Here is a 27,604-nt window from a genome sequence, read left to right on the forward strand (position 1 = left end):
TAAAAACTATATTTTATTCTTACGAAGAGCAAATTGATGATTATGGTTTGGCCAATGTGTCGTCATATTAGCAGCAGTATCTTGGGAAATATTATAAATGAATACAAACTATTACCTTCATGTTTCCTGCCAGTACTTTCACTGACAGAAAATAACACCCGGTATTAGTCATATTTTAGTGTCAAACATGTATGCTATTATACAAGTGTATATGACATGACCTACATTAAATACAAATCCAATACCTTCAATAAGTTTATTAATTCTGAATTGTGAAGCAGCTGCTCTCCAGATTGCCCCAATAATCCACTGAGCCCTACAACCAAACAATGAACCTGAACAATATAAGCCAGATACATTTTGTTACACTGCCAAACATTCTGACTCATAAGACTTCCAATTTGCCCAAAGCTGTGACTATAATTAATTTTTAAACCACTATTTTGTGTTTCATAAAATCAATACATATGTTTTGGAGACATTAAAATTGAATAATGTTCAGGGAATTGACGAATTTATCAGAAACACATTTCTCAAATCTGGATCTCTGGACCTGATTAGTATCTTATAAACACCAAGTAGTTTTTGACAGTGACAATCTTTAGAAATACATCCAACAAATGACAGAAACTCAATGAAATATGAAATTCTCATATTCCAGCAGGAGATTAATAAATAGTGTGTTACCATGGTTACAGAAACCATTTTCAAAATGCCCTGAATTATCCATGCCATTTTCATCGCACAAATTAATAAACAAAGATTAACGATTAATCATGGACAAACAAAATATTTAAGAAAATAAGTGACACAATGCAACAACACTATCCAGTCTGTCCAGCCTGTAAAAATATAACAACCATTCGTCAGTTACACACTTTCTGCTTTTCGCCACTTCCGTAAGTAGTTAACAATGCCCAGAGCTCCTCCGATGCCAAAACGGACAAAGTTGTCACTGACCAGAGGTCCGAGGGCAAAAAGCCCTGGTTCATAGACGGATTCGTATGTGAAGGGGTTAATCTGAAATGGGTTGTGTTTACTGTCAATTTGCCAGTTTTGAACCACCCCCAAATTGCGCCCTCCGTTTGGCAAGAATGACAGGTCTGACCTCGACCCAATCATTACAACAACAATCGAGGTATCAAACGAGGAAATCGTGTCACCCTGTACTGACTGTATCAGAACTTTCTTGTCATACTTAATTTCCACAACCTTGTGTTTGGAATATGGTTTGTATAACTCAGTCTCTGTTTTGCCACGCATCATGGAGTGCACACGGTGATACTCAGGATACATGGGCACCGGCAGTTTCCTGAAGATCAGAGACGGATCATTCGGTCCACGACGGAACACATGAATCACCGGGATATTGTACTCAGTTGCCATGAGAATAGTGTCCGCTGCACTTAAACCGGCACCAATCACCAACACAGGGTCACACGATCCAGTCAGTTCCCCTGATTTCATGATCTTCTCGAAGTCTGGTAGGGAATGGACCACATGGGGCAAGGTCTCCCCTGTAATTGCAAGACGGTTTGGAATGTCGTATGTCCCAGTGGCCAGTATCACGTAATGAGACACAAAGCAAAACTCCTCCCTGATCGTGTTGCCATTGTCGAAGTCACAGTCTTCAGCAATTAGTCTGTAGCCTCGAACCTCCCACAAGTAACCATGATTCTTCTTGACGTTCTTACAACACGGTTCCACCTCCCCACTCTCACTGTCGGCACAGGCTCGAACCTGGAACACCTTCTGAACAGATGTTACAGTGTGATAGTCATAGAAATGGCGTTGCAGATTCTTTTCCTTCACGAACCGGAGTAATAATCTTTCACGTCTCCGACCGTGGCTCTCCCTGAGTGATTACCCGTATGTATAGATGAACTCTTGCGATTGGCCAGCCACTCTCGGAAGGGAACTGTGGGTAACTCCATCCAGTTGTTCTGGCTCACTGTTTGCATGCTGCCATCCATTCGCTGGAGGATAGAAATTATCTGAGTTAAAACTTTTCAAACATTTCAATGACACTCATTGAACACAAGGCAGAAAAATTCTAATAACAAACAGAAGAGTGAAACTGGTCTGTTATCTTAACAAGTTAGTTAGTTCTTCAACGTCGGACTCAGCAGTATTTCAGCTATATGGCTGATTCACAAGTTAGTGAATAATATCATTATCTTCTGGATGTACATGACTTAAACAAGTTAAAGAATGCATATCCACAAATTGAGGACTTGACAGATTAACTATGGTTACAATAGAAACTGTTTGATCCTAAAATTTTTGGAATATTATACATGGATGAATTTTTTTATAATAGATCTAAGCGTACCTGCCATGATCCCCCTGGACGGGTCTTGCCGAGAACTGCATGGGGTATTTCATACTGTTCTTCATGCTTCCAGTCCAAGACAGTGGAGTTATCTGCCCCTAGATCTGCTTCTGGGTGAGACAGGGCATCAAAGAGTAAGGCCACTGGGTTAGGGGATCTGCCCTCGAGACCCTCAGACAGAAACTCCAGGTCCTGAAACACACAGAATGATGATAACACAGAAAAAATAAAGAGCAAGTGATTCTGTGCCATTTGACTGAAACTATACCAACACACCCTAAAAAAGATGATGCCTACAAATACACAACTGTTTCTTGATTGGTTGATGAGATTATGGGCAGGGCTTTGATGAGAGAATGGGCAGGGCTTGATTTGCATCACCGTGCTAAAGGATGTCACAGATTTCACAACATTGTCTACAGTTTGGGCATATTAATGATCAAATGAAAAGTCTGTGAAGTTATTAGCTTTGATAAATCTATAAGTACTGATTTCCAGTACGACTGCAGTTGTAAACTGGAAAAATGATGCACACACTTTTGTAAATCCAGCACACAGATATTCACCTCGTCAATGCTTAAATATACAAGAGCAATACTACCACAGCTGTTGTAATTGAGTGAGTGAGTGAGTTTAGTTTTACACCACACTCAGCAATATTCTACCTGTATGGCGACAGTCTATAAATAATCAAGTTTGGACCAGACGATCCAGTGATCAACAGCATGAGCATCGATCCGCGCAATTGGGAACCGATGACATGTGTCAACCAAGTCAGCGGGCCTGACCACCCGATCCCATTAGTCGCCTCTTACGACAAGCATGGGTTACTGAAGATCAATTCTACCCCAGATCTTCACGGGTTCTGTTGTAATTGAGCCTAGAGACGAGCCACTATACCTGATCTACAATGGAGATGTCCTTAGCTTTCTGAAGCTTTCTGGTAAGAATGTCATTTGGATGTATTGCACCGTTGAAGAAAGGCCGGTTCCCCCGAGAGCATGAAGGACAGACTGATGGCTGACGGGCCATTTCCTGAAAGAAAGAAAAGATTATGAGTGAAACCATACACTGATGTGAGCACCAACTACGACGAGCCATGTGATTCTGATGCTGTGAACAAACACCTGAATGTCTCCTGCACGTGTTCTGATCCTTGCTTACTCTTTCCAGTAAACACTTCCACATACATAATCCCATTTTCACTCAAAATATTCATTCTCACTTGCATTTTTTTAGTTTTTTGCTTCAGCTGCTGCACATATTCCAACCTTCATTTTCGTTGGAATTTTTTCCACTTTCTGACGCGGTTATATAATATCAGCTCAAAGGGAAAAAGACACCACCAGTGACTAAGCATAAAGTGAGGATGCAACCTGAGTAGGACATGACCTGACATTGTTGCAGTCAGTTGAATTTAACTCTGACTATGGTCTCAACCTTGTCCAGCACAGCAGGGCAACAAGTGCCAACTAAATACCACGTATACAGCATTGCAAGGATACAAGTATAAGGTATACACCATGTATACAGCATTGCAAGGATACAAGTATAAGGTATACACTATGTATACAGCATTGCAAGGATACAAGTATAAGGTATACAACATTTCAAGGAAACTAGTGCAAGGTATACACCATGTATACAGCATTGCAAGGATACAAGTATAAGGTATACACCATGTATACAGCATTGCAAGGATACAAGTATAAGGTATACACCATGTATACAGCATTGCAAGGATACAAGTATAAGGTATACACCATGTATACAGCATTGCAAGGATACAAGTATAAGGTATACACCATGTATACAGCATTGCAAGGATACAAGTATAAGGTATACACCATGTATACAACATTGCAAGGATACAAGTATAAGGTATACACCATGTATACAGCATTTCAAGGATACAAGTATAAGGTATACACTATGTATACAGCATTTCAAGGATACAAGAGTATAAGGTATGCACTATGTATACAGCATTTCAAGGATACAAGTATAAGGTATACACCATGTATACAGCATTGCAAGGATACAAGTATAAGGTATACACCATGTATACAACATTGCAAGGATACAAGTATAAGGTATACACCATGTATACAGCATTGCAAGGATACAAGTATAAGGTATACACCACGTATACAACATTTCAAGGAAACTAGTGCACATATATGCACGTGACAATTCACATTCAGCATTACCGAGTGGCCCCTAGAACAACCATATAGAGCATGGCCTTTATAGGTGGGGAATATATACCAGTAACACGCCTATGTTCATAGTTCTAAAAAACAGGTGGAGTATACACTTGACAAAAACACGGCCATGGAAATAAACATCTCCTTATGAATTCCTCTCTCATATGACTAAGCACATTTTTGCACAGCATTCTTGCACTACCTGTAGTGAATAACTAGAACATTCTTGATGACTCAGTACAAATACAACCGAACACATTTACATCCACCCTCCTTCCCTTTAACCCGAGATAACCAATGTTCGCCGTGCATCATTAAACAGGACACTGCGATACGTCAGACCACAGCAGATGACGAGTGGTACCAAATGTATAGCGCAACTGAATGAGCGTTCCAGTGGATGGGTTTCATCAAAGCTCATGTTTTTTTCCCATAGCAGGGCCTCTGACCTATAAAGCTAAGTATGTACTTTTATGATATCACATGCAGATATCAACCTGCCTTGTCATACTATAGAACACTGCCATGATTAAAAACACTTACTCACATGCCAATTACAGACCATGCAATTCCATGTACAGCTATTTCAAATGACATTTGTTTCAAGGACAAAGAAAGATGGTAAATTTACATTTTTTCATTTTTGCATTGCTGAGTCAGAATGACTTGCATCTGCAGCGTTACTCAGCGTTCCACTCAACCCTGTAAGGTCATTAAACACACCCCAAAGTTACATGTCGGGTAATCAAGCATGTATCTCTGTCATTCACTCACTACAATTACTTCCACAAGGAAAGGAGATACCTTCCACAGGGATGGGCATCTCAAACTTTATATGTCTATTATTGAAACCTCTGCACCAACTAGCCAGGCAATACTTTCTTGTCATTGTTATATCAGCTAGGGTGGAGACAAAAATTAGAAAAAGACAAATACACTTGTTTAGGTCAATGTTTTTTTGTTTGGCAGTTTGATCACTGGATTGTCTGGTCCAGACTCGATTATTTACAGACGACTACCATATAGCTGGAATATTGCTGAGTGTGGCGTAAAACTAAACTCACTCCCTCATTTGGCAGTTTAGGGGTGTGCTTTCAGTTGGCTAAACAATCACTACAGCTCTAGAAAGTTGACTATTTTTACAGCAAATACAATACCAGAAATACCGGGATTTATCCATGCATCCAAACTGGTGTCCTCAGCAAGTTATATGGGGAAAATATTATCATTACACTCAAATTGGTCAGTAAAAAAAACAAATAACCCGTACAAAGCTATAACAAGATTTGGAAAATTTGTAATTCCAATTTGGACATATTTGTTGACCTTCACAGCAGACTAGTCATTCCTGGTATGCATGTTAACTTCACACAGTCCTGTGTATGACATTATGTTGGTTTGGTCAAGACTCGATTATTGACAGGTCATTGTCGTATCGGCATTTAACCACAAACAAACTTAAGATATTCCCAATACTGCCACACCATTATGTCTAACTCCTGCAGCCCGTAGGAAGAATGTTGAGTTAGTCCTAGTTCAGATGAGTAACGTTCTTGATGTATATAGCAAATACACACTGATGAAGAGGCATTCCATCAACCGACCAGTCTGCAACAGATTGTTGCCCTTAAGCTGCCCATTTTCCCATGTTTACATGCAAATAATTTACTAGACTGTGGAAGTGGCAACACACTTTCTCTGTTGCCATAGAAACCCTAATTACAGTGTAATATTCCAATCCATTACCACAACAGCTGGTGGAGGTTTTCTTTCATGTTGTTTCCAATTCTCTTAGATCTAATGTGGAAACATAACATTGTTTTTGTGCCTCTGCTGCTGACATAGGCTAGGTTCCACAGCTCCTAATCCATCTGAAGATCTGGGTTACTGGTAGGTCCATACTGGATTATTTACAGCAGTATTCAACAAACAAACAAACAAACAAAATTGAAACTCCATTGTTCTGTCTGGTACTAACAGTCTACAATGAATGAACATGCAAATAAATGTAAAACAACTTTACTGATGGTGACATGTTCCCCTGGAGTGGAATACTACACCCAGTGTAACACTGACTGTTCATTCAGTGAAGCCAGTCATACCTGCTTTTGTGATATATGCAGTAAATAAACACTGATAGCTCACTTCCCACATGTCGAGCTGCATGTCACACAGAATGGGAAGTGTGGAATGGCAAACACTGATCTGTTTATTGCATCATAAAGCTCAGTGCACAGCTTCTGCCTTTATATTATCCCAGGTATCAGCTGGCCATATTATCCCATGCTATATTACCCTTAAAGAGTACATGGCTATGCAACCCACAATATTTTTCCATATCAGTTATCAGATTAGTATATTACTCAATGTTAGGTGGTCCAGGCTATACTAACCCAGGCCATGTTATCCCAAGCTAGGTGGTACAGACTATACTAACCCAGGCCATGTTATCCCAAGCTAGGTGGTACAGGCTATACTAACCCAGGCCATGTTATCCCATGTTAGGTGGTACAGGCTATACTAACCCAGGCCATGTTATCCCAAGCTAGGTGGTACAGACTATACTAACCCAGGCCATATTATCCCATGCTAGGTGGTACAGGCTATACTAACCCAGGCCATGTTATCCCATGTTAGGTGGTACAGGCTATACAAACCCAGGCCATGTTATCCCATGCTAGGTAGGTGGTACAGGCTATACTAACCCAGGCCATGTTATCCCAAGCTAGGTGGTACAGGCTATACTAACCCAGGCCATGTTATCCCATGTTAGGTGGTACAGGCTATACTAACCCAGGCCATGTTATCCCATGTTAGGTGGTACAGGCTATACTAACCCAGGCCATGTTATCCCATGCTAGGTGGTACAGGCTATACTAACCCAGGCCATGTTATCCCATGCTAGGTGGTACAGGCTATACTAACCCAGGCCATGTTATCCCATGTTAGGTGGTACAGGCTATACAAACCCAGGCCATGTTATCCCAAGCTAGGTGGTACAGGCTATACTAACCCAGGCCATATTATCCCATGCTAGGTGGTACAGGCTATACTAACCCAGGCCATGTTATCCCATGCTAGGTGGTACAGGCTATACTAACCCAAGCCACGTTATCCCATGCCAGGTGGTACAGGCTATACTAACCCAGGCCATGTTATCCCATGCTAGGTGGTACAGGCTATACTAACCCAGGCCATATTATCCCATGCTAGGTGGTACAGGCTATACTAACCCAGGCCATATTATCCCATGCTAGGTGGTACAGACTATACTAACCCAGGCCATGTTATCCCATGTTAGGTGGTACAGGCTATACTAACCCAGGCCATGTTATCCCATGTTAGGTGGTACAGGCTATACTAACCCAGGCCATGTTATCCCAAGCTAGGTGGTACAGGCTATACTAACCCAGGCCATATTATCCCAAGCTAGGTGGTACAGACTATACTAACCCAGGCCATATTATCCCATGTTAGGTGGTACAGGCTATACTAACCCAGGCCATGTTATCCCATGTTAGGTGGTACAGGCTATACTAACCCAGGCCATGTTATCCCAAGCTAGGTGGTACAGGCTATACTAACCCAGGCCATATTATCCCATGCTAGGTGGTACAGGCTATACTTAACCCAGGCCATGTTATCCCAAGCTAGGTGGTACAGGCTATACTAACCCAGGCCATATTATCCCATGCTAGGTGGTACAGGCTATACTAACCCAGGCCATGTTATCCCATGCTAGGTGGTACAGGCTATACTAACCCAGGCCATGTTATCCCATGCTAGGTGGTACAGGCTATACTAACCCAGGCCATGTTATCCCAAGCTAGGTGGTACAGGCTATACTAACCCAGGCCATGTTATCCCATGTTAGGTGGTACAGGCTATACTAACCCAGGCCATGTTATCCCAAGCTAGGTGGTACAGGCTATACAAACCCAGGCCATGTTATCCCAAGCTAGGTGGTACAGGCTATACAAACCCAGGCCATGTTATCCCAAGCTAGGTGGTACAGACTATACTAACCCAGGCCATATTATCCCATGCTAGGTGGTACAGGCTATACTAACCCAGGCCATATTATCCCATGCTAGGTGGTACAGGCTATACTAACCAAGCCATATTATCCCATGTTTGGTGGTACAGGCTATACTAACCCCAGGCCATATTATCCCCATGTTTGGTGGTACCCAGGGCTATACTAACCCAAGCCATATTATCCCATGTTTGGTGGTACAGACTATACTAACCCAAGCCATATTGTCCCATGTTTGGTGGTACAGGATATATCTAACCCAAGGCCATGTTATCCCATGCTAGGTGGTACAGACTATACTAACCCAGGCCATATCATCCCATGCTAGGTGGTACAGGCTATACCAACCCATGCCATGTTATCCCATGCTAGGTGGTACAGGCTATACTAACCCAAGCCACGTTATCCCATGCCAGGTGGGTACTAACCCAGGCCATGTTATCCCATGCTAGGTGGTACAGGCTATACTAACCCAGGCCATATTATCCCATGCTAGGTGGTACAGGCTATACTAACCCAGGCCATATTATCCCATGCTAGGTGGTACAGGCTATACTAACCCAGGCCATGTTATCCCATGCTAGGTGGTACAGGCTATACTAACCCAGGCCATATTATCCCATGCTAGGTGGTACAGGCTATACTAACCCAGGCCATATTATCCCATGCTAGGTGGTACAGGCTATACTAACCCAGGCCATGTTATCCCAAGCTAGGTGGTACAGGCTATACTAACCCAGACAATATTAGCCCATGCTATGTGGTACAGGCTATCCTAATCCAGGCCATACTATTCCATCCCTTATCTAAAATCTAGATCCACAAATTCCATGAAACTGTTCACATTGAAGATGTACTAACTACACATAACCAGAGACCATATAACAGATCTTTTATATGGTCTCTGACATAGCCTAACCTTTAAGACATCTTGTTGACCGTAGGAAATAGTAGCTCCATATTAGGCCTGCTTATTTGAATCTACATAGGTCTGAACAGAGTACAATGTCAACACAAAAACACCGGTATAAAACTAAGCCTGTCATAAATCCAAGTCAACATGAACTAGTTAGATATCACCTCAAGCAATGCATGACAATTCCCTTGTTGTATGATCTACCTACCAAAACATTTACAAATGTGAAATAAAACTACTTCTGTTAACCACGTTTACACATATTTTAAGTAAAATGTGCTAACAAACTTCATACTTTTAATTGAAACATTATTTTATTTCCACTTCAACAACAACTTTAAAACTGTAAGAAGGCTTAACAAAAAGAGAGACGTTTCTAATTTTATATTCAACTGGTTTTGGAAACCATGTCATAAAAATCACTGGCCTTTTAGAAGCGCTGATTTGGTTTTGCAAACACATTACAATTTGTTTATTTAGTGTTTAATATTGCACTCTGTATTACAACAGTTAACTAAACATTATCAAGTCTGAACCAGATAATGTTGTGATTGACATAATAAGTGAAAGTCCATACCATCAGCATACACAGACACCAAACCTGACCACTGAATCCATTAAGCCTCTCTACAGACAAACATTGGTCCCCAGTGAAGCTCAGAACACCTACCAGGCCCACTCTTAATCTGTACCAGGATAACCACATGATCATTTCTAAACACAAAAATATATCCCTAGGACACAGTGAAGAGTTTGAATATCCATTGTGTTAAATCCATTATATTAATCCATTGTAAGCCCCCAAAATGGTTGGAAACTACTTTCAACAAGTTAAAAAGAACTATATGTTCACTGTTTGTCTATAAATGCAAAAAATGTCCAGACTTCCCCCACCACCCCCCATCCTAGAAAAATATACATTTGTTCGACTATACACACCTGAATTGGAAAAGAAATGCACATATCCTTGGCTTGAAAACTACACAGTGATGAACCTCATAACTACTGCATGAAAAAGTAAATAGTATGGGCCTTATGGCAGGAAGTGTTTATCATCGTCTCACTGATCATAGGCTTGCCCTGAAAATCAATATCATCAGAAATCAATACTGCAGTGTGTACGTACCAACAATGACGACATCCGTGTGGACAGCCCCATTGACACAGCAAGGCGAGGATGAGGTCATCTTGGTGCACGACTACCCACAATGCAGCAGCAGCAGCAGCAAAACCTCACCACGCAGCACCTACACTGTGGGCCCAACTGCAGCTGAAACAACCCAAACTGGCATAAGCTTTTGGAGAAAGTTCTAATGAGCACAGCACAAACTAATCAAACATTACAACTACAAGCGATGAGGATCCAATTACGTGACCCACCTTAAGATGAGTTGCAATTTTAATGGGGGTTTTGAAAGTGGGACACACTGTTAGCGATGAAAATACAAAGCAAACGTAAAATATTTATCAAATTACAAAGTATGTTTACAGTAGCTTTCCAACATAGCTGTAGTGTTACTAAAACCTTTTAAGAGATATAGGTGATAACTAGGTAATATAACAAGGTGATAACTAGGTAATATAACTAGGGTAATATAACTAGGTGATAACTAGGTAATATAACTAGGCGATAAAAAAAGATGAAGATCTTTCAAAGACAGAAAAGTTTTAAAACACATTACATCCTTCCAGTAGGAAAATGGTTTCCCACACCAAAACCAAAACAACTTTGCATGTCTCAGATTTTGACAAGATAACCTGCATCACTACCTGGCAAAAAATGACAGCCATGTTTCACAACAACCTCTATGATGACCATAACATACCCTTATGAAGGTCCCGTCATCCCCACTTCACATGGAAACATTGGCGACAAGACCGCTTGTAAAGTTTCAAGCCCATTAAGGTAGTCATAATGGCTTCAACCAACAATAACATGCATGTTTTATATATAAAAAAAATACATTGACCATGACCTTTGATCAACATGTTTTCCAAACAGGACTTCATTATTTCAAATGGTGGAACAACAAACTGAAACTTTATGACAGGTCAACAACATTTTGTTGCCAATATTTTGTGACCTTGACCAGTGATTGGTTTCAATTAATCAATATGTATGGTAAGCTAATCCACATGAATGGTACATAACCTCATTTGTTACACAAATATGTCTTGATGTTTTACCCTCTACCAGTGCTGTAGGCCATGGTGGCTACTCTTACATGAACACACATGAACATATCGTTGTGTTCCAGACATCGCTGACCGACTTTACTCACAGACATCCATGGAAGAAACGATAAACCCTTCCAAGGAGGAGCAATAAAATCTGGATCACTTTGAAAAGACGTATATCACTATTGGCCAAGGGGTCATGGATATAGGTCAAACTATTCACCGGATATCTCAATCATATTTTACCCACTGACAGTTGCTACCTTGTTTCATTTACTGCTTGTCTGTTTGTTGCGCTCAGTAATATTCCAGCTGTATGACTGTGGCCTAAAAATAATCAAGTCATGACCAAGTCCAGCGACTAAAATCATCACAGGTAGATGGATGAGGCTTTGTGTTTGTTTGTTTGCTATTTCACCCTTCAGGACCATACAATCCAGTGAGTCATTTTCTAAAAACATTCATGCCAGTGTAGTATTAGGACATGTTTTCAGACAAGTAACCAAGTCCAACCAGCCATTCTATTTCATCACCTCTTCCAACCAGAATACAGTATTGGGGACCTATCGTACCTGTTGTAACCAAGAATACCTACAGATATACATACTGTAGTAAATAAGTGAAAATGCCATGATTTAATGCACAAGAGGCCAAAGACGGTTAAATGGGTCCAACAGAACTAATATCTTTACAAATTGTCCCAAGTTTCTACATTTGATTAACAAAAATTGGTTAGCTTTTTCCTCTTCAGGTTGTTATTGCAGGTAAGTACAGAGAAAAACCATGTGGTTCTGTATTGTTTTTTGTTTGATTTAGAAACTGCGCAAATTGCATTGGCATATTCAATGTCAAATGAAAGTCACTCACCATTTCATGGAACTTGCACAATGAATTCACTTGGATCAAAATCTGATTTTCTTTTAAGTTTCTAGATTATTCTCTAATTACCAATATTTTGGTTGTCCATATTTGGTTCGAACATACCAAGAACTTAAAAACACTGAACAGTATGCCAAATTAAAATACCTTGCATGTATAGAATATAAATAGCACATAAACAGGGCTACAGATAAGGGGCGTACAGGCGTAATGCACGCCTAAAAATCAATGAAGTACGACATAATGTAAGACTTCAAGCGTATCATGTACGCACATAAATACCTTTGTACGACTAACATATCTGAAGTTTAATAGCTGAATATGTGTTGAATATTATAAATCACAAACCACAACACCAACTCGCTCACACAAAAACATGTCAGTACTCCTTCAAAATTCTCAGTACACCTCCACTTGCAATATTAGGTGTAAGTACAGCCACACCCCAAAAAGTTATCTGGAGCCCTGTATAAATGTATTTATAGTATAACTCACGTTTGCATTTAATTATAGAAACAGTATGTGTGTACATTTTAATCATAAAAGTATATATTTTAAATAAACATAAAAAGTGACCTAAGAATATGTTTAATTCAAAATCTGCCTTTTTAGAGTAATTTTAGACCAGCTGCATACTTGGCATGTTGGATGCGTGCCTAACAAGGTTGACATTATGACCAGGTCAGTCAGGTTATCAGACCCAGCTGTCGTCACGCTGACACATCCCACATAAGATGTCTGTCTTAGATATGAGAACAAGGACAGGTAGCAGTGTGGGAGTGGATGACGTGGTCAGTATTCCCGACACTGGGTGACTGGAGCATGTACTGACATGTATAAACAAACATGTACTTACATTTAAGGAACTCCAATACAGCTAGCGACTGTCCATATACTAACACAGGTTATAATCGTCGATATACTTGCACAGGTAATAATTGTCTATATACTAACCCTGCTAACAGCTGTACATACACTAACACTGCTAACAGCTGTCCATATACTAAACTGCTAACAGCTGTCCATATACTAACACAGGTAATAATGGTCTATATACTTGCACAGGTAATAATTGTCCATATACTAACCCTGCTAACAATTGTCCATATACTAAGACTGCTAACAACTGTCCATACACTAAGACTGCTAACAGCTGTCCATACACTAAGACTGCCAACAGCTGTACATACACTAAGACTGCTAACAGCTGTCCATACACTAAGACTGCTAACAATTGTCCATACACTAAGACTGCTAACAGCTGTCCATATACTAAGACTGCTAACAATTGTCCATACACCTAAGACTGCTAACAACTGTCCATATACTAACACAGCTAACAGCTGTCCATATACTAAGACTGCTAACAACTGTCCATATACTAACAAAGCTAACAACAGTCTGTGTACTAAAACTAATTTCACTGTACAAGAAGTGATAGGAAGGAGTCAGTTTGACAAGTAGATTGACAAGGCACAGGTGGCAGCTGTAAACTTCAGGGACTAACAAATGATTAACTTGTTTCACCTGAAAAGAATTTAACACTAAACAGATGACAAAGTATACGCAGTTGTATGGAAAACAACATCTTCATCCTTCGGTTATAGCGGCACTTAGCATTATTTTTCGACACCATTGTCATACGCCACAGTTATCAGATCTATCCTGAAACATTGCTATAATAGTATAACGCGGAATTTGTTATCTGTAAAAGTGTGGTTTTGTAATAATCATCTTTTTAATGCTTAAAGACAAATTCTTTACCGTCCAGAACAGACCATCAATCAATCTCTTTAGTTCACCGTAAGGTATTTTTTTCAAGAATGAATGTAAGTACACAGTGCAAAAGCTACTGAAACAGTGGAGATCCTGTTCATGGCGCCAACATGTGAGGACAAAACGTGATGACCGACGATCACAACTGCATCTTGCTTAAAAGGGGTGAACATCTAGTATCATCCCTAGCGTTGTGATTGGTTCCAGCCTCTGGTTGCTAAGGCTAAGAGCATTGTTTTAGGACTGTTAAATATTGAAATATATTACCTCATACCTGTCATCTCTCATGCATCTTACCTCAATGTCTCATTACCTCTTTAAACTCATGCATTATTGAAAACGTTTATAAACTAGCACCAAATGACATAAAATCTTTTTTTAAATAACCTAAACACCAATTTTTCTGGCAGGGCTTTGCTGTCTGGACCCTAGCTTCTCACTCATTGGAACTGTCAGAGGTTGACAGCTATTACCTTTAAAGGAGGAAAGATTGTATGAAATACCATTATTTGCACAAGTGCATTTTATCAATGCATGACTTAGTCAGTTGAAGTGCTGTGACATCACAATGTTTCAGTATTGAAATAATATCATGATCCGCTGTTCATGACATCAAAAGTTGATAAAACAAGAAGACAAAGTCATCAATATTCCCCGCAATGGCAAAATACTCTTCATGATTATGTCTACAAGTTATGATTATGTCAAATATTTAGGTGTGTATATAGAAAAGTGAAAGGAGAGTATTGAAAGGTTTTTTAAAGTTCTGATCCAGAAAGGAGCAATATCACCAATTTCAGTCTAAGTCAAACTTCTTGCCATGGAAATGCCAAAAATATTTTATTCAGAATTCCAAAACAACCAAAAGGCACCAGTACACCACCAGATCCATGTATGTGCCAAGTTTGGTGAAGAAATATTGAACGGTTTTAGAGTTCTGCTCCGGAAAAGACAAATGTACACGGACGGACGGACGGACGGACGCACGCACGGACGGAGCCCATTTTAATAAAACCTGCAAAACACGTTGAGGGGGATAACACTATCACTACAACAACAGGCTCACTTCAGGTCTATTGGGTAAATCTTGATGTTTCCGTTCACTTCATTGAGTAATATATAACATAAAGTACTAGAAACAGATTTAATTGTCTCTGATCAATGAATGCATTGTTGATGAGGGTACATACATTAAATGACTATAAATATGTCAAATCGAATTGATAATGAGTGTTTGAATAATCATGCACGCCTGCCTTCTCAAAAAAAATCAATGATTTTAACATATTCTCTGCTATTGTCAGAAGCCTCCGAATTACATAACATTTCAGCAAACCCATTCCCTCAAGAAATTTAATACCATAACACATCGGAACGCTTTTCCCTATTTTTATGAAAATATCATCTGGTGCAAGTCAAAACCACAAACCATGCATGGAATTAATAGTGGCTTTTATCTGTGAAAGTACATGATAAATCAAGCTAAAACCTATAACCAGGACTGCCCTCCATACAAACCATTCACCGTCTATTGTCTTCTTTATACCATGGGCGGATCCAGGAATTTTGAAAGAAGGGTGGGGGGAGAAAACAAATTTTATTTTTTTTTCAATGTGGTCTTAAGTCATTTTCAGAGGGGGTTCAACCCCCGACCTTTGATCCGCCACTGTATACATTACGTAACACACCTCTACTAGTACAACAATTTACGCTTATGCATTCAATGTGGAGCAAAATTGCTTTTAAAATTTCCTATTCAAAAATTCTTGTCATGTTCACTTCAATAATGCCTGTGATGTTCAAGTCAATAATGAGTAAACATGTTGATAAATAACATACAACTACAATTAAAACATACTATTGATATGTATGTCAGATATACTTTTCATACTTATCTGGATATTAATATAATAATAAGTGCTGGTATCTTTTCTCAAAGAAATATCTTACCTTAGACACAAGTGGCGTGGCGTATCTTGTCTGTCAAGACACACAATCACAAACTGAGGACAAATTAACTGCACATGAGGAATATACTCTGGGTTAATTATTATGTACATAACTCCCTCAGCTCTCACAGGAATGCTGTGTCTGCCAATCAATAGCTGATGCCAAGCAACAAACCCCGCCTTCAACAATGATTGACATAACCGACCCTCCTTTCAAATATGCTTACTCATGTTTTACCACTACATCTAGTTCACAGTGAACATTTCACAGAGATAAGCCAATCTGATAGAGGAGGTTTGAATGAATTTGCCAGTGAGGTTTAGGCTCACGCACTAGTCGCTTTAGCATAAGCATAGAAAATCTGTCAAACTTAAAACAGCTGCTTTTCTCACAATATCTTTTTATGTCGCATAAACCGTCAAAATTGATCTACACCAGTTGGCTGTAAATCACTGTATCTACCATTGTAAAATATAAATTTATTTGGTAGGTTAATGTTTTGCTTAAAGAATGTACTGTATAGGATTCCTTAAACCCTCTTTTAGTTTGATTTGGAGAGGTAGGTTATAAAAAAATTACTAATTACTTTCCCCAGTTTCTGTCCTTGAACAGCTGCATAGCAGCGTTCATACAGTTCAGACCTCACTCTGTGAATGTTCATACTGTACTGAACTCCCAAAACGTGAATGTCAATTCTCAATCCAACAAAATATACATATCTATTTTTGTCTTTCATAAGGCAAGCAGTACATGCTTCTTTGAACAATAGATAACCCCAAAAGCTATAAATATCAAAATCAGACACTAACACTTTAAATTTATTGATTGCTTGACCTAACAGTTCACGATCATGATAAGAGATATACTTGTCTAGTAATAAAAACATCTTGGTGGCAAAAATCATTTTCAATCAAACAAAACTGAATTTGATTAATTCTTGTCACAAAAAAACTTAGCAGTCAACAATATAGAATAACTTGTCTCAGTACAAAAATTCTTTTCAATTTTCTAGTTAGGAATGAAATCCACTATGAAACTTATTGGCTCAAATCGTTGGAACACAACTTGGTTCTATATGTTTTTAACAAAGTTTGTTACGACTGATTGACTGACTGAGTTTTGGTTTTACGCCGCTTTTAGCAATATTCCAGCAACATCACGGCTGGGGACACCAGAAATGGGCTTCACACATTGTAACCATGTGGGGATTCGAACCCGGGTCTTCAGCGTGACGAGCCAACGCTTTAACCACTAGGCTACAACACCGCCCCAAGTTTGTTACGATATCAAATGAAGAATGGTTTCTATTTGTGAACATGCAGAAGATAGAATTACCCTATAAATATAAGCAAATTTCAAATAAGCGAGAAATTATTTTGTAAATCCAACACATTGTGTGAATATTAGTACATAGTCATGTCACAAACAGTTCATATTTAATGCTAAATCATGAAGATACATACAATTGGTTGTTTAATAAATATATTACTATCACTACATTCAGCCAATACATTGTCGCCAATGCTTATCCAAATTGCGTAGTCGATGCTCATGCTGTTGATCACTGGACCACAGCCATATAGCTGGAATATTGCGGAGTGTACGTGGCATTAAACAACAAACCCACCAACTAGTTGTGGCTGGGTTTTTGTTGATTAGGTTTGATTAGATGATGGTAAACTGCAGGGATGTAGTAATCTACTGTAACCCTCTCCTACCCTTTGTCTATCCGTCTTATAGCCATTATCTATATACAACACTATTAGTCATGTCTGATCACACTGTACAGCAACCTCCTCAATTATCCTTTATGTACATATCCCCCTTGTGCATCATGCCGTGTATCACTTGCTTGATATCAGTGTTGGTATCTATACCATTGCAATAAAGAAGTTGTCGATCCATATAACTTGTTCGTCTTCATTCAGTTTCTTTCTAAACAAATTTCAAGATGAGAGCCACATGGCTCGATCCAAGGATAACCTTAATTATGAACAGGGTTCCAGATAACTTTTGGGGTGCGAGTGTACTTACACCTCATATTGCAAGTGGAGGTGTACTGAGAATTTTGAAGGAGTACCGACATGTTTTTGTGTGAGCAAGTTGGTGATGTGGTTTGTCTGGACGATTCATCGATCACTTATTCCAACCATGTTTTTGTATTTGAAGACGAGTGAGAAATAGCTGAGCGACCGTGTGATTCGCGAAATGTCAGGTCCGACTGGATATAAATAGGAACAGTGTGGTTTTTAGCCAATCAAAAAATAGTGATGCATATCAATGCATGGGATTCCCACTGCCGTGGTTTTCTCATGTGTCAAATCGCGTTTCACAAAAGAAACTCTTGACAAGTATTTATCCAAAATAGATTTCCATTTGCACGATATGCACGGAAATTAAATGTTAGACGTACAAAGGTATTTATGTGCGTACATGATACGTTTGAAATCTTGTGTTATGTCTTATGTAATGTTCATTGATTTTGAGGCGTACAATACCCCTGTATGCCAGTTATCTGTATCCCTGATGAAGACAGAATGGGAGGCATGTTTGAAGCCTGACTGGAATTCTCTGTGCAACTTCTGAAGACACCATTAATGGGATCATTCATACAAAGTTTCATCTCTACACCAAGTAACACTAGAAAAACTAGGTTACTTTAAAGTAATTAGTTATTGATTGATCAAAAAAACAAAATACACAAGAAAAGTACATTGAACATTTTACAACAAACCATACATGTCCTGCAAAGAAATGTCATGATACATGCAGGAATGGCTGACTACTTGGCAAAACTGACATTTTCAAGATGGCAGTTCCTTAGCGGCCATGTACGTCAGGTCAGAACGGTTGTGACTAACTGTAGCTGGGATCATTCATAGTGAGTGATGGTTTTACACTGCTTTACCAATATTCCAGCAATATCAAAGGAAGGGACACCAACAAAGGGCTTCACACATTGTACCCTTGTGGGAAATCAAACCTAGGTTACGGCATGACGTAGAACACTTTAACCACTAGGCTACCCCACCGCCCCAAATTATGAGTAAGAACGACAGACAGATGGACATACACGAAATAATGTACAGAATATCTGTCCTGAAATGGCAAACATGATTTGAGTTGATTTCAGTTTACTATTCCGGACTTCCATACAGCAAACTGATCCATTTTATCACGATAATGTTCCAAGAATTTGAATCTATGGCCCAACCGCCCTGGTATAAATTAAAAAGGGTGTGGTTCACAGAGCAACAATTAAGCCACTTCAGGAGTGGAAACTGCATTTCAAAACCTATTCAGTCTGAAAATGCCTATTGAGTCCTACAATACCTACGGAGTGTCACACTGCCTATTTTCCCCCGAAAACAAATTCACCTCTGTCATTATGTCTGCTGCGTGAGTGCACCATTACAATTACAACTATGAAACTCTCATTCTGCAGCACTAAACCCAGAGTTCTCAATAGCGTTAACAGCATTCAACTATTGATGTGCTGTTCCTTCTTTCAAAGAATGACTCACTTCTCTGTAATATTCACATGTAAATATTAATATTTCATGCATACAGCCCACAATAAATTAACCTTATTCATGGATCTCTGATCCAGGAAGAAATAGTTGTCGAATCTCGCTTACATAACAGAGAAACTAGACGCTCAGATTTGGCTGAATCATTGTTTGTACAATCTTCCTTGGCGGGTAGAATGTAAACATGTGCAAAACTTCACGACTCACATGCGCATGTTTATTTTTACTCAACTGGGTCACTTGCTATCTCCCTGTATTCTTGACACATTTCTGGGAAACGTGGGGCGACATGTATTTAAAGAGGCAGTGTTGATATCTCTACAAGTACAGATCAAAGGTCTTGGCATATCATTACATCATGTGGCGGCAGGTGTTGTAACAAATGTACTGACATACTTAGATAAATGTGTGCTGCAGGTGATTTTCCTGCCAAGGAGATTTCTGGTCGTGCCCTAGACAAGGAGCACTATGAACTGTAAGACCAATGGAACTCAGAGCGGGACATTTTTAAAATGTTACAGTATTTTGTTGCTTGTGCTTGACAATTTTTAAGTGAGTGAGTGAATATGGATTTACGCCGCTTTTAGCAATATGCCAGCAACATCAAGACGGGAAACCAGAAATGAGCTTTACACATTGTACCCATGTGGGGAATTGAACCCGGGCCTTCAGCGTGATGAGCGAACACTTTAACCACAAGACTACCCCACCACCCCCTTTTATAACTGGGACTATTTACAAACTACTACAATGTTTCACAATACTTAAGAAATACAATACAAAACACAAGTACATTGGAAGCGTACAAAATGAACCAATACAATAAAGGAGACAAAACCTATCCAATTCATTAAAAACACCTTTGAGAATTACCAGTCTTGATTTTCCATTTGGCATAACTTGGAAACTAATGCTGAAACTTAGAGATGGGTCTCTCCAAATCAGGATGACACCAGGAGCTGATGAAAGGATTAGCATGTCCTGCGTGACTGCTTGCACCCAATACTCACTAGTACCTCAAACCAACATCAGTTGTATAGCATACAAGGCCATGTCTAACATGATGCTGAAATTTTAGAATTTACAAACAATAATTCAGTTAAAAAAGTCAATAGCCCTCACGAGGTACTTACTAAATGCAAGTGTATTGTGTTTGAGCGGTGTTCTGATTCAGGACACCGTGGCCATCAGCAGTGTGTTCGAAGACTTTGAACCTCTCTACCCAGTCCTCCACAGCTCTACACACCATGTAAAAATGGATCACTATCTGACCAAAGGCCTCTTTTAAAAGTCCCTGACCTCCATGTACGAGCCATCATGACATGATCTAGTTATTATTAAAGTCCTACCTCAGTAAAGCAAGTCTGTGGTGTTTATTCACAGACATCTCCAATGGACATTAAGGTTGTATGTTTTGTTCATTACTCATTGTCTTCTTTATTACAGGTTGGCCCTAATGGGTGACCTGGGTTGAATATGTCCCTGTGTGTGTGTTATAGTGAGGGGGAACCTGCTGGAAAGACCTGTCATAGAGGCTCAGCATGCTCTGTCCACACAGTGAAGAAGTGTCCATGATTCAACAGCTTAAAGGAGGTCACAGAACAGGTCAAAACTACCTCAGGTGTAACATCTCTTTGGCAAACATGATCTGTTCTAGTTTCTGTGACGGAGGAAATAAGTGAATGTGAGTGAGTATGAAACTAAGTGTGAAAGCGAGAGTGTCAGCTTAATGTTGGAGTGAGTGAGTAAGTTTAGTTTTACACCGCATTCAGCAATATTCCAGCTATATGGAGACGGTCTGTAAATAACTGAGTGTGGACCAGACAATCCAGTGATCAACAGCATGAGCATCGATCTGCGCAATTGGGAACCGATGACAAGTGTCAATGAAGCCAGCGTGCCTGACCGCCAGATCCCGTTAGTCTCCTCTTAAGCTTAATGTTGGAGAATTTGAGGCAGGCTACAGATGCAGGAAATTTGGGTTAAACCCACAAACATCAATATTGTGCTGACCCACCAACAAACATAATCAGGGTTAAGTGGGATTTCTCATTCACAATCACAGGCTCCTGGAATGTCTAGGGGATGCAACTCCGCACAGCCTCCTGTGCCACTTCAAGTAGTTCATGATGCAGCAATCGGCAGTGTGAAAACAACATTGATTTCTTCCTAATCTGGAAGAACACTTCTTTCAATGTGATAAACTCTGTGTTTTACATGCTATCAGTGAAAAACAGTTAACCTTTGCAAAAACAAAACATGACATATAAATACATGAAGAAGTTATCAAATAATAAATTCAAACCAAATTACACTTTAGACCTAGGTGAGAGATAGAGTGAGTTGGGTTTTACGCCGCTTTTAGCAATATGCCAGCAATATCACGACAGGGCACAGCACACATTGTACCCATGTGGGGAATCGAACCCAGGTCTTTAGTGTGATGAGCAAACGCCTCAACCACTAGGTTACCCCACTGCCCCTGTAGACCTGGGACTGAATATTGGCCTTGAAAAATGCTAAGAAGAACAAAATCTCGGAACAATGAAGTGTCAGGCTTGAGGTTTTAGAGAGATGCAGGAACAATATGGATACTAGGAGTGAATGTTTTATGCCACTGAGTCAACAATTCTGCAGCTGTATAACAGCTGCATGTATGCAATCAGGTTAGGACCAAGCAGATTAATGACGGGAAACTTGTACACATATGACAAACTATCAGTCACAAATCCTGATAGCCTAATTCAAGAAAGATTCTGGATGACAAATAAAACATCACCGTCATGTCAGTCAACTGACCATCTTGCAGTCAATATGAGTACAACACCCTAACAATGCCGATCTCCTGACTCACCACAACATATTGTCACATGCTGCGTACTTTACAATGAATAAATTTCATGACTAAGGAGACAAACAAAACCCAAATCAATATTCAGTTGCAAGTTTGTATGAAGTTAGACATGCTTGACAAAGCATTTGTCACACATTATAAATTAGTACATAAGATCAGGCTTATGTCTATCATAAACATTTTTTTTGCCAAAGCAACAAGTTCGCGTGACTATCGCAATAAATTCCTGATCAGTGCATAACATTTATGCTCAGTTAGATATATATCCAGTGTATTCATGGAGAGGTGGCTTTTTAACATAATTATGGAAGACAATGAGTCTTCATGACTATCTCAAACATATTTTTTTTGTACATCACTCAGACAACTGATTTTATTATTTGCCTGCATATCAGGTTTTACCTTTATATGACCTATGGCCCTGTAAGTTTTGATTTCACACATTGGTTTTCACAACAGCTTCAGCTGTATGGGTAAGTGAGTGAGTTCAGTTTTACGTCGCTTTTAGCAATATTCCAGCTATATCATAGCAGGGGGATACCAGAATGGGCTTCATACACTGTAGCCATGTGGGGAATTGAGCCCAGGTCTTCAGCGTGACGCACAAATGCTTTTACCACTAGGCTACACCACGGCCCCTTCAGCTGTATGGAGTTTTGAGAGTGTAAACTGGCCATACCAAACCATGATTTATAGACTTATCCATCCAGTACCATAAAGATAATGAGGTATGTATGACGCAAGTGGATAAACTTGCAGGACAAAGTTCTCTCCCTTAGCTGCAAAAATTCAGCTTGTCACATTTCAAATCCCAGATTTAACCTGAAGACGATCCATGTTTTGTCACCAGCATGGCCATAATAGTGAGTGAGTTTAGTTTTACGCCGCTTTTAGCAATATTCCAGTAATATCACGGCAGGGGACACCAGACATGGGCTTTACACATTGTACCCATGTGGGAAATCAAACCCGGGACTTCGGCGTGATGAGCGAACGCTTTAACCACTAGGCTACCCTTCCGGCCCTATATAACATGAAACATAGAGGGAGGGCTAGTTTAAGGGGTAAGCTTGGTCTTGTCACCTTTTGGCAGAAATAATACAAATGTGACATTAATTTTTAATTTACTTTCTTGAGGGATTTGGATTTGTGGCTGAAGTAGTAACTTCATCTGAAGTCACATATTGTACTAGCTTCTGCCCATGTAGGTATAGTGGCTGGGTAGACATGACGATGTCATGCGCCTTGCAAGCTTGACTAGGCAGTCATGTTTGCGTGAGATTAGTTTTACGCCGATTTTAGCAACATTCCAGCATAAGCGGCGGGGGGACACCAGAACTGGGCTTCACACATCGTACCCATGTGCGGAATAGAACCCAGGTCTTCAGCGTGACGAGCGAACACTTTAACCCATGGCTACCCCACCACCCTGTCACATTTGAGGTGAGGTGAGGTGAAATTGGGTTTAACGTCGTGCTTGAGAATATTTCGCTCATATGACGACATGCATGCGTGTGTATGTGTATGTGCGGCTGCTTGTACTAGCCCAGACTGAAGCTGGTTTTATAGTGCTAGCCCACTGAGATACCATACCGCAGTGAAGCATGAATACCCCACTCAGACACATTATACTGACTCCGAGCCGACCAATCCTTGTTGTACCCATTAATGCCGAGCACCAGGCAGGGACCAACAAGTACCATATCTTAACGTCTTTTGGTATGATGCGGTCGGGGGTCGAACCCGCGACGTTCCGCTCTCTGGGAGGACGCTCTAACCACTACACCACGGAGGCGGTCCGTCATGTTTGAGAGACAAGACATAAGGAATATGGTAATAGATTGTTTCATTTTCCTAATCACACGGTCCATGTGTCACAACCTTGTGTGGTGAATCATCAGTCATCCTGTATCTAAAATGGGGGACATCTCAGTCGACTTGTGCAAAAACCTTTCATTTTAAGTTTTCTATTGGTTTTTTTTTCTGGAATAATTGTGAAATGAGTGATAGTCATGGGCAGTCTAGAACCAAGAGAGAATTGAACAGGCTTATTTCTGATATTTTATTACAGGTGTTAAGTTAAAAGAATTAGGTATCACTGGGTATAATATAAAACCCAAGAGTTGGTTTTCAAAGACAGGAAAGTGGAAAGTATGTAGTGATTCTTTATTCAGCTCATGGAGGTTAAGCAGGGGTGGAAATAACCCATTGCCCGACGCCCGAGTCCAGTGTTTTTTTCTGTCGGGCAAGCTACTTTGTATATCACACTGTACTGGTGTCCAGTTGATATTCCAATGTTAATTATGTTGTTTATTTACAAAATCAACAAAAAAACGGCCGGTATAGTGGAAAAATGATCAGGGCAAGTGATTTTACATGTGCCACTGTACCGAAGTACACTAGCAATTTTAAAGTTATTTCCACCCCTGTTAAGCCCCTTATTTCTATCTAAAATATATTTATAATTAAACTTCATCACTCTCACTGTGTGTATATAACTAAAAGTGATAACCCAATCTTGGCTTCACTGAACATGAAAGCAATGAATAGTGCATAGGAAAGGAGAACACAAAATCAGTAAATATCCAAACACTGACATAATCTATTATGTCACTGAGCACCTATTGGAGATTTTAGGCATCTACTACAATTGTTATTAGATTATTTAGCAAGGAATTCTTGTCTTGCTTGATACACAGAGAACTGTTTCATTGTAGTCAGTTGTCTACTTTAAGGTTACTACTCCTTAGAATCCCTTCAATCTGACAGATAAAGAAGGGACAACATTGGCAAGAAAAAGTTGATACTGCAGTTGAAATTTCATTCTTCCCAGTGGGTATAAATATATTATTCTTGGGGAATATTCAAAGATGCAGGCTTTAGAAACAAGAAAGTTATTAAGAAAGTCAGCACGCATTACATGGTGTGGGCATATATAGTGTTTTCAGTGTAAGTTCATTGGTCTTATGTGTCCTAAAAGTCAAGCTAACTCCACATCAGTCAGCAAACAATGAACAAAGACGTGTGTCATGCTTGTCGGAATACTGCTTTGCAAACCATCATCAAACTATTTTCTCTCTGAACAACCTCAAACCACAATGTCCGTGTCTTATGTAACCATGTTGACGACCAAGACCAATATTAGAAATAAGACTACAAAAGTTCTACTGATTAACGATCTGGCAACATTAAACAACATATTTCAAGCCACAGGACCATTGGTCATGATCGTTTGATAACACCATGATAAATTCCTTGTCATGAACCGACACACGGTAACGAAAGTCGGAAGGATCCAAATTTACGTAATGCTTGACAACACGATGAATTACCTGTGGTTACGGATAACGATCTTAGAGCCAAACTCCGTCTTTCAGACTCTTTCTATTAGAAATACATACCATGGTACATAAAGTGAGGTGTGATATTACACGACCACATCACACAGACAACCATCTCAGTCAGTCAGTGATAACTCTCACCCCACCGCTCGTAATGTCAGTGAGGCACACGTGTGTGTCCATGTGTGAAGGCCTATATACATATCTCATAACCTACGGAACAGCTTAAACCTTACCCGCGAGTCATTCGAACCCTTTGTATCTGTCTGCGTCACATTATGCCAGATATCTCCATCCACCCGACTAGAAAAGAAGCGCCGTACATCGGAACATTGCCAAGGCAGATGACACTGCAATATTTATCACTATCGTGCGTGATGATTGGTCCGTTTTCACTGCCTGGTTGTATCGGCATGGTTGATTGGCTGGTACGCAGTGCTTATATTCTCATATCGCCCAGCGTGTGGCTCTTGCATAAGTTACCTACACAAATTGTTTCCAGACGAGTGAATATAATTACGGCCACATCTGTCAGATGGTACAGTTAGTTAAAATTCAGCCATGGTTTTGTATGGATTTATGATACCACTGAATCATAACCTAAAACCGAAACATAAATCAATGTATTGGCAAGTTATAAGGATTTGGAATTGTTTTACAAATTACTATTTCATCACATTCTGAAATTCGAATTCCTTCACATACAAACTACGTTGTCTCCACTTGTGATATATACAACCAATGCATGTCGTTAACTAAACTAAATGTACATAGACAATTTTCTAGGTTTCATATTCTTTTAATTGTTTGGTACAATGTTTCAGGGCTTGTTCTAACCCCATCATCAGGCAGTTGTACCAAACAATATAAAGAATATGAAAACCCAGAATTTTTTTATGTTCATCAAAATATCATCTTCTAAAATGCCAATTAAACTAAATGTAGTTCATTCGTGCTCATGATGGTAGGGTTAAAATGGAATAAAATAACTACTTGTCGTCTTGATCTTATTAGTTGGTATTTTTTACCCAAAAACCAAATTCTTTATTTGTCAACTCCACGACCAGATATGAACATTTAAGGTGTATACTAAATAGATGCTCAACCGTTTCGGGGAGAAAATGTTACACTGCTCGTATCCTGGCTATTCTAGTTACAACATCGCTGTGGTAAACCGCGACATGTTGTTATATATCGTATATTGACATAATATACTCATGCCAATAATGGTTGTCACACCCCACCCCAACCCCACACACACCTCACACCCCCTCTCCAATTAAAAAAGTTGAAGGGGGTGACAACCATTATTGGCATGAGTATATATTGAGATTGAGGTGGGGTAGTCTAGTGGTTAAGCGTTGGCTCGTAGGGTTCGATTCCCTACAAGGGTACAATGTGTGAATGTCCCTGCCGTGATATTGCTGGAATATTGCTAAAAGCGGCGTAAACCCAACTCACTCACTCACTCACTGAAATGCCCACGAGGTGTATACGGTGGCGCCTTCGTCTGAGGCACCACAATTCGCTGCCAGAAAACTATGGTCGAATGGTCTCTTAAAACTGAAGAAACATATTTACAAATACAAGTACAGTCTAAATACA

The 27,604-nt window shown here is 39.7% G+C and overlaps 1 protein-coding gene across 1 annotated transcript; it reads right to left on the bottom strand.

Moving 5' to 3' along the window:
• LOC124261902 (oxidative stress-induced growth inhibitor 2-like) lies at window positions 1-26,334 on the bottom strand. Its single transcript, XM_046696266.1, is given in 7 exon segments — window positions 1-1,817; window positions 1,820-1,976; window positions 2,333-2,524; window positions 3,233-3,325; window positions 3,327-3,367; window positions 10,618-10,761; window positions 26,236-26,334. Coding segments are annotated over 6 exon segments (1,491 nt in total). The 5' UTR covers window positions 10,679-10,761; window positions 26,236-26,334; the 3' UTR covers window positions 1-870.
• Between the last annotated feature and the right edge of the window lie 1,270 nt (window positions 26,335-27,604).

This window comes from Haliotis rubra, unplaced genomic scaffold (genome assembly GCF_003918875.1).
Source record: "Haliotis rubra isolate DU_JTF1 unplaced genomic scaffold, ASM391887v1 Scf815, whole genome shotgun sequence".
Lineage (NCBI taxonomy): Eukaryota > Metazoa > Mollusca > Gastropoda > Lepetellida > Haliotidae > Haliotis > Haliotis rubra.